General features: G+C 33.2%; 1 protein-coding gene across 50 annotated transcripts in view; it reads left to right on the top strand.

The window, feature by feature from the left end:
- RBM26 (RNA binding motif protein 26) overlaps positions 1 to 9,784 on the top strand; it is a 99,233-nt gene extending 89,449 nt beyond the window's left edge. For 14 of the 50 annotated variants that reach the window (XM_057299600.2, XM_063595828.1, XM_057299599.2 and 11 more), the window contains one exon: positions 885 to 2,520. In XM_057299600.2, coding sequence (XP_057155583.1) covers positions 885 to 974 — 90 coding nt within the window. In that variant the 3' untranslated portion in view covers positions 975 to 2,520. The other 36 variants (XM_055096894.2, XM_055096880.2, XM_055096891.2 and 33 more) reach the window with 5 other exon arrangements.
- The last annotated feature ends 4,736 nt before the right edge of the window (positions 9,785 to 14,520 follow it).

Raw genomic sequence — 14,520 nt, 5'->3', positions numbered from 1 at the left:
GCAGTTAGTCTGATGGCTAAGAGGTACGGGCCAGTGAAGTGTTAGAGGCTTTTGAAACCAAAAACTTAAAAGTAAGCAACTCTTACTTAATCACAAAATAAACTTTAGGAAAAAGTTTAAGTTAAGAAATAAAGGTAAGGTGGGAAAACGAAATAATTCCATGTTTTACCTTCATAATGGCACTTCATTTTGTTTGAAGAGCATTTCAAGGCTGTTATACATATCCATAGTCAAATGCAAGAATAAAAATGTATATTTTGAAACTCATATACATGATTTGTCATTTTATATTTTAGATTATACCTTTGTCCTTCCATGAGTTTGAATTGAATGGGGAGAAAAGCAGGAGAGCTCCTGGTATTAGGTATTTTGAAAAGTTTGAAATAGCAGTCTGAGAAGTGTTTATGAAGGGAATGGGGAAAAGAAAGGAATGCAATAATAGAAAATGTTTGTTGCATACAGCAGAAAATAAATATAAATATAAATCTTGGTAGAATTTTATACAAGTCTTTGGTTGATTTTAGTATTCAAGGTTAGGAGGGTAAATTAGAGAAAACTTACTGTTTTCTTTTTTAAAAAGTTTGACCAATATTTTAAAGGTACAGAAGATGGCGTAATTTGCTAAAGAGAGGCAGGAAAAAATGGCATGTACAAAGGCTTTATTTGATATTTGTTTAGTGTGTTTCATGCAAGCAATAGAATAGATCATATAGAGAAACCATTGAGTGGTTAAATGTTGCTTTTATTTGTTTTGTGAATGTTCTAGCTATAAAAATACCTTTTGTATTCAACTCTGTTGAGAGGATGAGTATTTAAAAGTGTCACCTTTTTTTTCTTTTCTTTTTTTTTTTTGGGTAAATTCCTAAATACATTTTAACCTAAAGTTTCAGGAAGAGTCTTTGGTGGATGACTCATTACTTCAAGATGATGATGAAGAAGAAGAGGACAATGAATCTCGTTCTTGGAGAAGATGATTTGACTGATCATTGATCTACATATGCTAGAACTCTACCTGTGTTTCATTAGTATTATCTAATGTACTTTTACATATTTGTAAAAACAATTTTTGGTAAAATGTGATGAAGATGGATTTCACAAATAGACAAAAAAGAAGAAAACTACCTTCTGATCTTGTATTTTGAAAGATTGATGTTTGCATTTTATTTCAGTAAACAATTGCTAAAGACATCACACTAGAAACATATGCAATGTTTTTATTACATACTTCTACTGGACATCACAGAATTCTTTGGGTTCTTTGTAATTTAATGAATAGGTCTGAAAACTTATGACCAATACTTGTTATAACTTAGAAGACTTTGTTTTATTCCAAATAAGGAATGAATTTGCATTTAAAATCTTAATGTTTTCAAAACTGAATAGATAACATAGTACTCTAACTAAAGTCTCCAAGTTATGTATTATAATATTACATAGTAGTATGCTTAGGCTTTACTATGTATTAGCCTTTTGTTGGACTGTGTATGTATTTTACCATATGGGTTTTAATGATAATGGTGTATGACTGCTTTACATGAGTCCTTATGCATCCAGATGTTATAATAAAGTGGAATGGTCTCTTTAAAAAAAAAAAAAAAAAGGAAAGAAAAGAGAAAAGCAATGACAAAAAAAAAAAAAAAAAAAGCCAAGACAATGTTCCTTGATTTTAAAAAAAAAAGAAAAGAAAAAAGAAAGAAAAGAAAAAAATTAAAATAGACCATTCCAGATGGTGATCTACCCTTCCCCCCAATTATCACAAAAGGAGCTATAATCACTAACTTATTCTTAATAATAATGGTTACTGGTACCCTTACAATAATGTACAATCCAATGTTTAAAAATTATACCACTTGAGTTTGGTTTGATCCTATAAATTTTCAACAAATGTCTTAAAATTTAAAAGCAGGCTGATTAGTTTGGAACCAGACTGCAAGTAGAGCTAACATTTGGTGAATAAGAAAACATCACATTACATTTTGGATGTATGAAAGAAAACTTGACCATTTGAAGATATATGAATAAAGAAATGTACTATAGATACTACTTTAGGAAAACACTGTTTGGTAAGTGTTCCAGTCTGATATTTTAAGTGTGTACTTCCTATACTTGTATAAAAATCTTTGACGTTTGCAACAATACTGTGATTTTTTTAAGTGGATTTCTTTTGCAAGTGAACATGATCATTGAAAGTTGATATGGCAGTTTCCAGGAAATAAATGCATTCTTTGTAGAATGGGGGTGGGAGATTACATATTTATATTTTCAAATTCATCATTTCGATTGCAAGTGTTTCTGCCTCTCTTGAGATTATAGTGATAATATTAAAAAATCACATTTAAAAAATTACTTTCTTCCATATTGGGGTCCTCACAATCAAAAGCTGTTGTTCCACCACCACCATAGTCTTCTGCCAGTGGAGTAACTTAAGGATGCTGTTCTTTTTCTTCTTCCCCATACCCCCCTAATTGGGGTTGAAGTTGTGTGTATTTTCTTGATGGTAACACTATTTCATAGAAATGCTTTGCCTTGCAATTCGTGTCTACGTTTATATTTAAAATTTCAAAATCAGATTTCAGTTGTCAAAATAGTGACTTTGCTCAAAAAGTCACTATTTTTACTTATATATTTAAATCAAAGATCTATTTTTATGTAGTCTCTTGTATGTTGACTATGTGCTATTCTGATTCATTAGGTAAGTTTGTTTTCTTTTCTTTTTAGTAGTCGTGAAAGGTGCCAAATTGGCAGAGGCTCACGTTTCTTCTCTTTACACCAAACAGGTATTACAAAGAAAGTAAATCTTTCAAAGGCCAGTTAAATCTCCATGCTGATTTTTGGCTTTATAATTTGATTAGTATGTTTTAGCCTGATATTTCAAAAATTATAAAATTCCCTTACAATGTAACTGAAAATACATATTCTGTTTATTTCAGTCCATGAATAGCTAATCAGTTTTCCTAGAACTTAAAATGTTTTAAGCCATGTTGCTTTGAATGAATCAGAAGACAAATATGTTTCAGCGTGATCCCAAAGAATGGAGATTAAATCTTACCAACATTAATTAGGTTTAGAATTATATTATTCATAGTATTAATATTATTTTAATTATAAATATTACTTAGTATTAAGTTGCTACTGAATTTTTTACTTGTTTATAAATACTAGCACTCTACATGTACTTTCATATGTTTTCATTTAAAACTTAGGAAGGAATTGTTCATTTCCATTTTACAGATAAGGAAACTTAGGCTAATAGAGATGGAATGATTTGCCCAGTCATAGCTAGTGGGTGAAAATAGATTTGAATGCAAGCATTCTGATTTCAGTGCCAATTTTTTTTTTTTTTAACTCTACGTTGATGCTGCTGCTTTCCTAATTATTGATGGAGTGGAACATGAGATTGTGTTTATAGTAAATATGGTAGTTCTTGCCTCAAAGATACTGCACAAAATTAGCAGACTTCTTGGTCATTCGCCAGTTCATACTTATACCCTCCCTTTTAATACAGCACTTTGTTCATATCTCTGTTACAGTACTTACATTGTAATATAATTTATCTGGTTTATGTCTGTCTTCCCCACTAGATTACAAGCTCCTCTAGGAAGGTGGACCATGTCTTATTCATCATTTTATCTTTAGTGCTTATCACAAAGCCAGGCTTATAGTGGGCACTCAAATGTTTGTTGGATGAATTAATGAATGAATGAATGCATATTTAAATATCCAATCATAGAGTGACAAATACCTCCCTTGTTAATTCTTATCAATTTTCCAAAAATCTCTTGAAGATCTCCTCAGTCACTGGGAGTATTTTGCTAAGCAATTGATACAGTTCGAGTTTGTCACTTGTGGGGTTACAAGTACTGATGGAGGTATACACATATGTAGGCTTAGTGGAATTTCCACAACATTTAGTAAGGCATTAATATTTTGGACTAATAAATGTTGTAGTCTGTTTCAGAGGTAAAATACACTTTTGGTTTCTGTCAGTGTATATGATTAGAAATGCTAAGAGCCACCAGTCTAGTCCATCCCACTAATTTTTATATCCAAAGGTGATCTAGTTTAGAATACTAGACAAGGTTTATATGAGATTTAGCTTTTGGTCCCAATTCTGCAACTAACTCTGTGGCCTTAGACAAGTCTCTTGCCTTATCCAGGGCTGTTTCCTTGTCTGTAAAATAAAGAGTTGGACTAGATGATCTCTAAGGTCCCTTTTACATCTATAGTTTCCTTGGTACTATATTAGTGTTTGATACAAAACAATTTAATATATCTAAGCCAGTTCTCCCTGTTATCGTTGTTGTTTTCTATCATTTTATCATTGGAAACAACTTGGATTTGGTTATGATAATTTATATGATGCCTCTTGGTACAGTTTTGTGTATAGTGTTCCTACATGCTTGCATTTGCCAGTACAAATTACATTCAGCCTATAAAAGAGAGATGAACTTCTGTATTCACCAGCACTTCCTTTTTCCAATTGTAACTTTTCATTTTCCTTCTAAATTCAGAGTTTTAAAGTAGAAGTACTTGCTAGTAATGCAGATAGAGTCAGTTCTCTCACCAATATGGATTTAAATTGTCCTTTCCATCTCAGTTTACTCTTTTTTAAAAAAAAAAACAAACCAATATGCTACCTGAAACTAGAAACACATTTTTAATTCTGCAGCTCTCCTAACAGATTATTTTGCTTTAGTACAGAGCTGGGCTGCAGGCTGAGTTGGGAGTTGGTAAAGGATTGAGGACAGCAATGTAGGTCGCCTCTTCCTACAGGAAAAAATTGAGGAATGTTGTGTATTACTGGTTAAAAGATTGATTAGGATTATTTCAAGGGATGGTTGAGTTGTCGTTTTACGTATTTCACCCAATATTTTGTGTCTCTACTTAAGCAGTGTTGTTTTAAATGTTACTGGATAATTGTAACATAATCAAATTAAATTTTATATTTAACTGATACCCAAGCATTTGATGAAAACATGTTGCAGGAATAGGAGAGTATTCCATAGCTTTTGTTTTATTGTGATTTGATTAAATGTGACAACTAATAGTTTAAAGACAGGACTTCACTGTTTTAGCTGATTTCCTGTAGAAAGTGTGGCTAAGTTTAATTGAAAGAAATGTCTTCTTACTAGAACTGATTTTGGGGGACTTCATCCACTCTTACTTGGAACACTAACTGTTGGCTATAAGGGTTCAAAAAGGAAGCAACAGTTGCTTATTTGGTATGTTGAAATATCACTGGCTATTTTAGAGTATGAAGCAAACTTTATCAATATGTTTTCTTTTCCCCCCTTACACACAATGTAGACTAATGGTAGAAAATTAGTTTTAGTTCTTCTAGAATTTATATAAATTTTGTAAGCTCCACCCAACACACACACACACACACACACACACACACACACACACACACACACACACCTGCCCCACTTACAAAAGTCTATATTAGCCTTTTAAAACAAAAATTTCCTGCGTGAAATTCTAGCTTAGTTAACTTTTTGGTCTTTCTCTCGGGGCTTTTCTTGTTCTTATAAAATACTGTAAATTACAAATGGAAATTTAATGCAGAATTAAATTTCTAGTGTACAATATTTGTAAGACAAGAAGAAAATTTCCTTTTCCCAGATCTCAGGAACTACCTTGTTCCTGTTAACTTCTTGAACTGGCTAGTTGCTCAAAGGTATGTATACAGGCCTTTAGGGAAGAGCAGTTTTTAAATTTTTCCTTTCTGATCATTATATACCTGTCAGATGACAATAGATAATCTTCCAAAGTTGCTACCTAAAAATCCTAGGAAAGAAACTTTGGTGAACATGACTGCCATTCCCATTAATTGCTAATGAAAAACATCAAACTTGCTTAGTAGAAAAACACCTAATTTGGTATAACTTTCTTGCAGTTTATCCATATTATGTGCTTGTTACTTAATGTAATTAAAAGCATTTTAAAATTCTACTTTTTTCGTATCCACTTTTTATACTTGCTACTTCCTAAATCCTCCCTCACTTTATTTCATCCATCTACTCATTTCCCATCATCCAAAGTTAGCCTCTCCTTGTATACCAGGCACTGTCTGATTTCCATGTATTCCTTTTATTTTTACTGTGGGCCTTTGTGCTTAGTATACTTTTACTTCATATAATGTGATTAACAAATGAAGTGATTATCATATGGAGTTTAAGGAAATTAGATGTATCTTGCAATTACTTTGAAATCTTTGGGAAACCTTAAGAAAATTGTATCTGTTTTCATTTTTATTTACAACATCTTGGAATTTGTTCATGATTTCCTAAAATTTCTTTGCCTACCCACATCTCTGTGAAAATTTTCCATATCAGTTAAGTAGTTTTTGCAATGAAAATTTTAGACCATAGATATGTTGTATGCTGTGATCTTTTGCAGCCTAATGTTTGAAGGAAGCATGATGCAGAGAGGTTTTGTTAAAATCATTTTAGCCCAAAGCTTTGTGTAATTTTCCTGCAACTTTGATTTTGATTTCTTTCTCAAATAGACTTTTTTAATGTTTAGAAAAGTTGGAGGTCAATTTATGATGTGATTCAAGTTTTAGATTTATTTGCTATTTTCAAAGTTTTTTTTAATAGTCTTCTCTTTTTCCAGCAGAGAGAGATCATCATTGCCTGAATTTAGCTTTGTGACTGCAAGAGCAAGACCAGTTCCTGTCTGGAGACGACTGTTACAATAATATCATCCTATTATTTTATGTTCACTCTTTATCAATTTGAACAGATGTTTACATGTACTATAATTAGCATTTTATCTCTACAGTTCTCTAAGAGTACATCTGAGTCCAAAGTGTATCTGAATGTGTGCTCTGACCTTATTCTTAAATGTTTTCTCCCCGTACTTTATAGCCATTTATTTTTTAAACACGTTAAGAAGGAACGAAAAAGTTCTCTTGGATGACGTATATTCAAGTCTGAGCCAAATTGAGGATTGTGTCTAGGAAATCTGTAAAGCCATACTACTGTGTTCATTAGCATGAGCAATTTAAAATGAAAATGAATTAAAAAGTTAAACATGAGTTTGGTTTTAATTTTGGGGGGATCTTAAGATATATTTCTGGGAGTAGGATAGCCACTGAAAATAATTTTGAATAGATGATAAAGTACTTTTTTATGTACTGTAATAGCTTGTGCATTTCTTCTGAATATACTTTCTGATGTTGCCAAGGTCATTTACCCAAATATTTTTTAAAAAATTCTTAGCCCTTCAAAGCCAACAAAGAAAATAATTTTCTTCCAAGTGACAAATGATGATCTGTGGATTATAAATATTTTAAAAATTATATGTCTTAACATAATTTTTTCACATTTTTTTGACTTTCAATCAAGACATCGAAGACGACCTTTAAAGCAAGAGGAAATAGTGTTGTGTGCCTAACATTGGTAAAGACTAGTTTTTAACCATTTTAAGAAGTGTATGTCCAAATTATTTATAAGCAGTATGACTTAATATGGCTTAGAATTACTTATAAAGAATCTGATTAAATCTCATCCTAAATATGTACCCACAATATCCTTTTTATAATGGGCACTATAAGAAATGTTTGCACTTAGTTTCTGAGTATTCCTTCATAGATTCTCAGGAGGCATTTAAAAGGTTGGAAGCTATACTCGGTAGTAACTATATTAGAAAAGTCCAATTGACACTGATTTTTATTCACCCTTGTTTTATTTTTATCCAGCCATACTACCTTTATCACTTTTTTTTTTTTTTTGGTGCAAAGCTGAACATTCTGCAAACTTTTTTTCCCCTTGAGTATGCATTGCATTTGTCATGAGTAGTAAAAAGAATGTAATAAACACATCAGTCATAATGTAAATTAACTGTTTTGATCCACATTGGTTGGATACAGCATGGTTAATTCTAGGCTTGGTTAAAAATACATAATTTGGAAAGTCTTCTAATATTTTAAAGACCTAGTAGTTTACAAGGCCTTTTTTTGTTGTTGTTGTTGTTGTTAGACTTTTGGTTCACATTTGCAAACTAGCCACAGGGTGTTCATAAATATTTCCCCAAATTAGTTGAGTATTTTTAATTGTAAACAAAGAATTTTCTGCCCCTACTACACTGGTTTACTGCTAGGGTAAAGACCATTGTCTGAAGACACTAAACTTGGTGTTAACAGTGTTGATTGTTTAATGGATATGGACCACATGCCACTACCTGCAACTTTGTCATCCTGGAGTTTTTGTTTGGTTTGGTTTGATTTTTCATTTTTTGCTTTTAAAATTAAAAACAAAGCAAAACAAAATTGAAGATACCATTGAGAATCAGAATTCAAGATGACTTGATTCTCACTAAGATCACTGCGCTTTTTGAAAATTGCTTTGAGATCTAGTCAGTTACATATTTAAAATCCCCATGTTGATTAAAGATAAGGTTTTCATTATTTTCCTAAATAGGATTCTCATGGAGCTATTGTAGATAACTGTACAGAATCACTTTTGTGTAATTGAATGAAGCAGTATCCTCTGCATGATTGCATAATGAAAGCCTTTTATATATCTATATTTTTCAATATACTTAGATTTTACACTATTAAGCTGCTCTAGTCATGCTATATTTGTTTTTTTAATAGAGTTTATAAATATTTATGCTCAAAATACAGATCAACTGAATATTTTTGGTCTTGTTTACAAGATAAATCATACTTTAAAATGATACAGGCCCCTCAAGTGTCTTAGGAAAAAGTCATTGGTGCTATAAAACCTTTCAGTATCATTTTTGAACCCATTGTTCAGACTTTGCTAGGTTTTAATCTGATTCCTTGTGATTTATTATAATGTAGCAGCATACTTATAAAAGTGGTCTGTGCTGAGTCAGATAAAGAGCCCAGCCCATTAGAAACACATCATAATTTAAGAATATGATGCAGAATGCCCTTACACTTATTTGTGCCCAGCTTCCCAAAAAGAAAATTGTTTTGTTAAGAGGAAGGCAGTTAATTTGGCTAGAATCCAAAAGCTCATTCAGCATGGCTGTTTTCCCTTATTTCAAATGAAAAACTTTTCTAATAGTAAAATATGTAATCCTGCTTTGCTTTAAATTCCCATGTCTGTCACTCAACAGGAGGCATAGTGATTCTTAAATATTTAGGGAACATTTGGTGAGTTGTAAAGAGAAGTATTATTGCATTGTAGGTTTTTGCATTGATGTGTGGATTTTTTTGTTTTGTCCCCAAGATTTCCTTCCAGCACCTTAATGAATGTTCATATGATAGAATGTTTTAAGTATCAGCAAAGCATTCATGGATGCCTGCTTTTCATTCTCAGAAGGCTAAACCTGTTTTGGGTATGATGCTACTTCAGAACATATTGTCTGGCACAAGATTTCTTCTAATAAGTGGTTTATTTAAACTCAATTTCGGTGGACTGTTGAGTTGAAAAACACCAAAGGAGTCTTCTTGTCTGGAGACTGGATTGTTCCAGTTTTAAATACCTGTGCCCATAAGTATCCCATTTCATGAATGTGTGTTGGCATGGGGAAAAAATTTCCCTGCTCTTTGAGTGGAGCGAAAGCAATTGGTTAAGCTGTAGCAGCTTTTTTGTTTATTTTTTTAAAGTAATAATAAAACTTGAACTGAAAAAAGATAAAACTTGAACTAGAATACTACTCTTGTATGCTTAGAATGTTTATAGTATTAAATGTTTATGTGGGGTTGTCAACATTTTTATTATTTATAGTTGAATTATGTTTTGTTAAATCCATATTATTTTTTTATATTTTGAAAATTTTTAAAATAAAAGTCTTACTAAAAACAGTTGTTAACGTTTTAAAATTGTCCTACATCTTGCATCAGTTAATTTATACTAGAAAAAAATTGCATTCATTAGGCATTACATAATTGAGAATTCTGAAAATGTTTATACGAAGAAATGACTCCACATTTCCTCTTCCCCTCTTTACCCTCCATTTTAAGTTGTATTAAGTCAATCTTGGCACCAGTATGTCACTGGCTTTATGTCTCCTCCTTTCACAGATACATAAATCCTCATGATCCTTCCCCCAAATTCCTGACTCCTTTCCTGCTTGGAAGTTTTTCTCTTTATTCTGCTTGGCAGCCAAAAAATTCTCTTTATCATAAGTGATAAGAATAAAAATACTATTCTGATGTTAAAGAAGGAATGCCATAGTTTCTGAAGTGAAATTGGACACAAAGTGCTTATAGTGTCAATTTGCAAAGCCGTTGAAAGTTTTCAGAACTTCTGTAATTTCCACAGTTCATCTGAGCCATTTTTTCCCCCAATCTGATTTGGCCTGCTTTTCCAGCATTCAGCATGTTCATTTCTTATTTAATAGTTTTATTGAATGATGAATTTGAATTATTTCGATTTTCATCGCATATGTATCTTCTGTCATCTAACATGGTAACGTGACACTGCTTCTGCAAGAAAATACATTCTCATCTACAGATACACAAATTTTGATAAAAATCTAGTTAAAAGATCTAGCAAAGTAGAGGACTTTGGTTAATAATGGTACAATTATTTTAAAAAGTTATATGTTTGTGTATATGCACACAAACATGTATGGCCAGCCCCCGTGGAGTATTTGCAGATTAAGCATGTTGTCAGCCTTCACTTATCTGAAAAGTGTTTCTGCACAATGAAGGAATTTTTCCTTTAATCTTTTTCATCATGTAATATTGCGGAGAAGCTAAAAATTTTTAAAAGCGTGGAGGTACTATGATAGCCTGTCATTTATAAATGATCTCCAGACATTTTAAAAATGGAATTGTATAATTTTTACTGCCTTGTAACCTTTTTTCCCTTATGATATTGATACTATTTTTAATGGTACCTCCATTATTTGAAGATGAATCAATGTAATGAATCAATTCTCATTTTGGGAACTTAACCTTTCCACTTTTTAGTATAAACAATGCTGTGAACATCATGCCTTTGATTATTCATGATATATTCTCAGAACTTCCTGGTCAGTATATATAGTTTTTAAAACTCATGATACATTTTGAATTTTCTTTTACAAAGCAGATATGTATAAATAAGTAATAATTGTGCTTTGTGAACAGCCTGTTATTTTCTCTGAAATACGTTAGAACTTAACTGAATTTATTCCATATTCATAACAGAAACCAAATTATGCCTAATACAGTAGTTAAGCTCTGCTGCAGTAGTGACACTCTTATGGATATTTTCCACAATATGTAATTGCCAGGATTTTGTATACCATAGCAGATTTTTTTTTTCTTGAAACTACAGATGTTTTATAAGTTTTTAAGAAACTCCATAGTCTCATCATGAGTCTCTATTGAAAGGTATGGGAGATTATTTTTATTAAATAAGGTAAAATAAGTGTCGGAATCTGGACTGGAATTTTCATTTTTCATACTATGAGAATTCACAGAGCCGCCAAATAAAAACTCATAAAAACGTCCCCATATTTTTAATCAACACTCCAAACGCCTTTTCTCCAGAAAAGCAATTTATGTTTTCCCCATGAAGTTCATACTGATACAAATAAAGCATCAATTGGCCCATGACAATAAAACTAGATAATGGGAAAATAGTTTTTCCATCTTTTTTTTTTTTTTTTTGGTCATAAACAGAAAAGGCTTTTTTTTTTTTATTCCTTTTTTTTCTTTTGAGGCAGGATGTCATTCTGTAGCCCAGGTTCGAGTGCAGTGGCTTGATCTCGGTTTGCTGCAACCTTGACCTCCCTGGGCTCAGGCAATCCTGTCTTGGCTTCTCGAGTAGCTGGGACTATATGCATGCAACAGCACTCCTGTCTCATTTTTGTATTTGTCGTAGAGACGGTTTGCCATATTGCCCAGGCTGGTCTCGAACTCCAGCTCACGTAATCTGCCTGCCTCAGCTTCCCAAAGTGCTGGGATTACAGGCGTAAGCGGCGGTGTCCGGTTCATTTTTGAAAGCTTAATTCATTTCATTGGAAAGAAAATTTCTTGCAAACCATGATATTTTCGTTAGCTATTCATATAGTGGCCGTGTTTTTATTCAAATGGAAATGGGAACATTTTGTACGCATATGACATTACTTTCAATATTCAAGGGTTTGCAATACTATGACAGTTTTCTTAAATTCTCAGTCTTTGTTTCACTTTATAAATCTAAGATGTGTATTATTGAAGCAGTAGTACATTTTATATTCGATGCTCTGAATCATGAAACTGATTATCTAGTATGCAGTGTATTTGTTTGGGGGATTTTGAATTTAGGACATAGGTTAATGAAAAGACCATTTCGTACTTCTGATTTTTAAGAAGAAAAAGTACAGGTGACAAGCCTTTGAAGTCTGACATTTTTGAACTTTTAATGTTAAAATGTTTTTTTTTATCCCAAAGATATATAAATCAAATTTGTCTGGAAATACAGGTGAATATTCATAATGTCAAGAACATTTCAAACCAGTTTTTAAAGGTTGTTATCTATGACTTCAGACTTGACAAATTTCCAGTACTTTTTAATTGGAAATGTTAAGAAATTCACACTGCATAGTGTAATCACCTGGGGAGATTTTTAAAATCCCAATGCCTGGGTCATGCTACATGCTAATAACATCAGAGTGTCTGGGGATGGAAGAATTACTGGAGAATTCTACCAAATATTTAAAGAAGAATTAACACTAATTCTATACAATCTCTTCCAGAAAACAGAAAAGGAGAGAATACTTCATTTTATGAAGCTAGAATTATTCTGTTACCAAAAGCAGAGACAGCACAACGGTAGAAACTACAGGCCAATATCCTTATGAATATAGGTGTGAAAATCCTTAGCAAAATACTAGCAAGTAGAATTTAGCAATACTTTTTAAAGACCAAATAAAGGTTATTTCAGAGATACAAATCTGGTTTAATATTTTAGAATTGACTACTGTATTATCAGGCTGAATAAAAGTAAATCACATGATTGTATCAGAGAAGAAGCACTTGACAAAATTCAGTGTTTGTGATACAGAAATGATAAAACTTCTTAGGAAATTAGAAATTAGAGGGTAACTACTTCAACTTGATAAAAAGCACCTACAAAAAAGCTACAGATCATGTTCATTAATGATGAATGACTGAATTACTTCCCTCTGATAGGAAAACAAGGCAGAGATGTCTGCTTTTACCACTGTTAATTAACATAGTGCTGGAAATTGTAGCTAATGGGATAAAAAGCAAAAAGAAAAAACAGAGATTGGAAAGGAAGAGTTAGGACGTTAAAACTCCCTATTTGCAGATAACATTGTCTACATACAAAATCCTATATATAAAATAAATGAGCTCAGTAAGATTCCAGGATAAAAGATAAACATACAGGTCAGGCGCAGTGGCTCGCGCCTATAATCCCAGCACTTCTGGAGGCCGAGGTGGGTGGACTGCTTGAGTATAGGAGTTCAAGAGCAGCCTGAGCAACATAGTGAAACCCTGTCAGTTTCATGACTATGCCAAATGTCATGCCCAGGGTCAGGTTCCAGCCCATGCTGAGGTTCAAGGGAGTGGGTAGATGAGCAGAAAGAACCCTTGGGGAACCAAAGGCAGGTGAAAGATGATTTTATTCAGCAGCAGCTCTCATAAACAGCTCTCTCCGCCCTGTCTCGGCTGCTTAGTCAGGCAGCCCACACACACAGCTGTGCGGCCAACTCTCCCTTGCCTTCAGGGTGAGCAGGTAAACTCTCTTTGGGCACGAGCAGGCCAAGCTGTGTCCTGGCTCCCCTCTGTCTGTCTGCAAAGACAGACAGCTTTGGCTCTCTGTCTTTCTCTGGGTACCAGTGTGCCTCCACAGTGTCAACAGGGCAATTATATATTTTACAGGCAATAGTGGCATACAGCCAAGTGATGAACCTTCCCTATGTTATGGCTATGGTGGTGAACTTCTCTATGTTATGTCTATGTGGCTATGATAACAAGTGGAATTATACACCTGCACTCTAGACTCGCTGAGTCACTCTGGATGTTTACTTCAGCCTGTCCTTGACCAAAGCACTTCCATGTTCCTTACACCACCTCTACCAAAATAATACAAAAACTAGCTGGGTGTGGTGGAATGTGCCTGTGATCCCAATTACTTGGGAGGCTGAGGTAGAAGGACCACTTGAGTCCAGGAAGCAGAGGCTGCAGTGAGCCATGATCGCACCACTGCACTCCATCCTGGGCAACACAGTGAGACCCTGTCTAAAAAAAGCAAAAACCCCCAAACAAAAAAAGATAAACATACAGAAATAAATTATGGAAGTGAGAAACAGAGTCGTGGTTGCTAGGCTTTATGAAGGTGGTGGGGGTGGGAAGGAAGTAGGTGGGATTGTAGAAGGGCGACATGAGGGATCCTTATGGTGATGGAAACATTCTGTATCTTGACTGTATCACTGTCAGTATTTTGGATGTGATATCGTACTACAGTTTTGCATGACAACACCATTGGGGGATATTTGGAAAAAGACACATGGGATCTCTCTGTGTTATTTCTTACATCTTTGTGAATTTAAAATGTCTCAAAAAGTTTAATTTGGAAAAGAGAAAAAAGTAATCAAAGG

Source organism: Pan paniscus, chromosome 14, assembly GCF_029289425.2.
Source record: "Pan paniscus chromosome 14, NHGRI_mPanPan1-v2.0_pri, whole genome shotgun sequence".
NCBI classification, from domain to species: Eukaryota; Metazoa; Chordata; class Mammalia; order Primates; family Hominidae; genus Pan; species Pan paniscus.
This window is presented reverse-complemented; position numbering and strand designations above follow the sequence as displayed.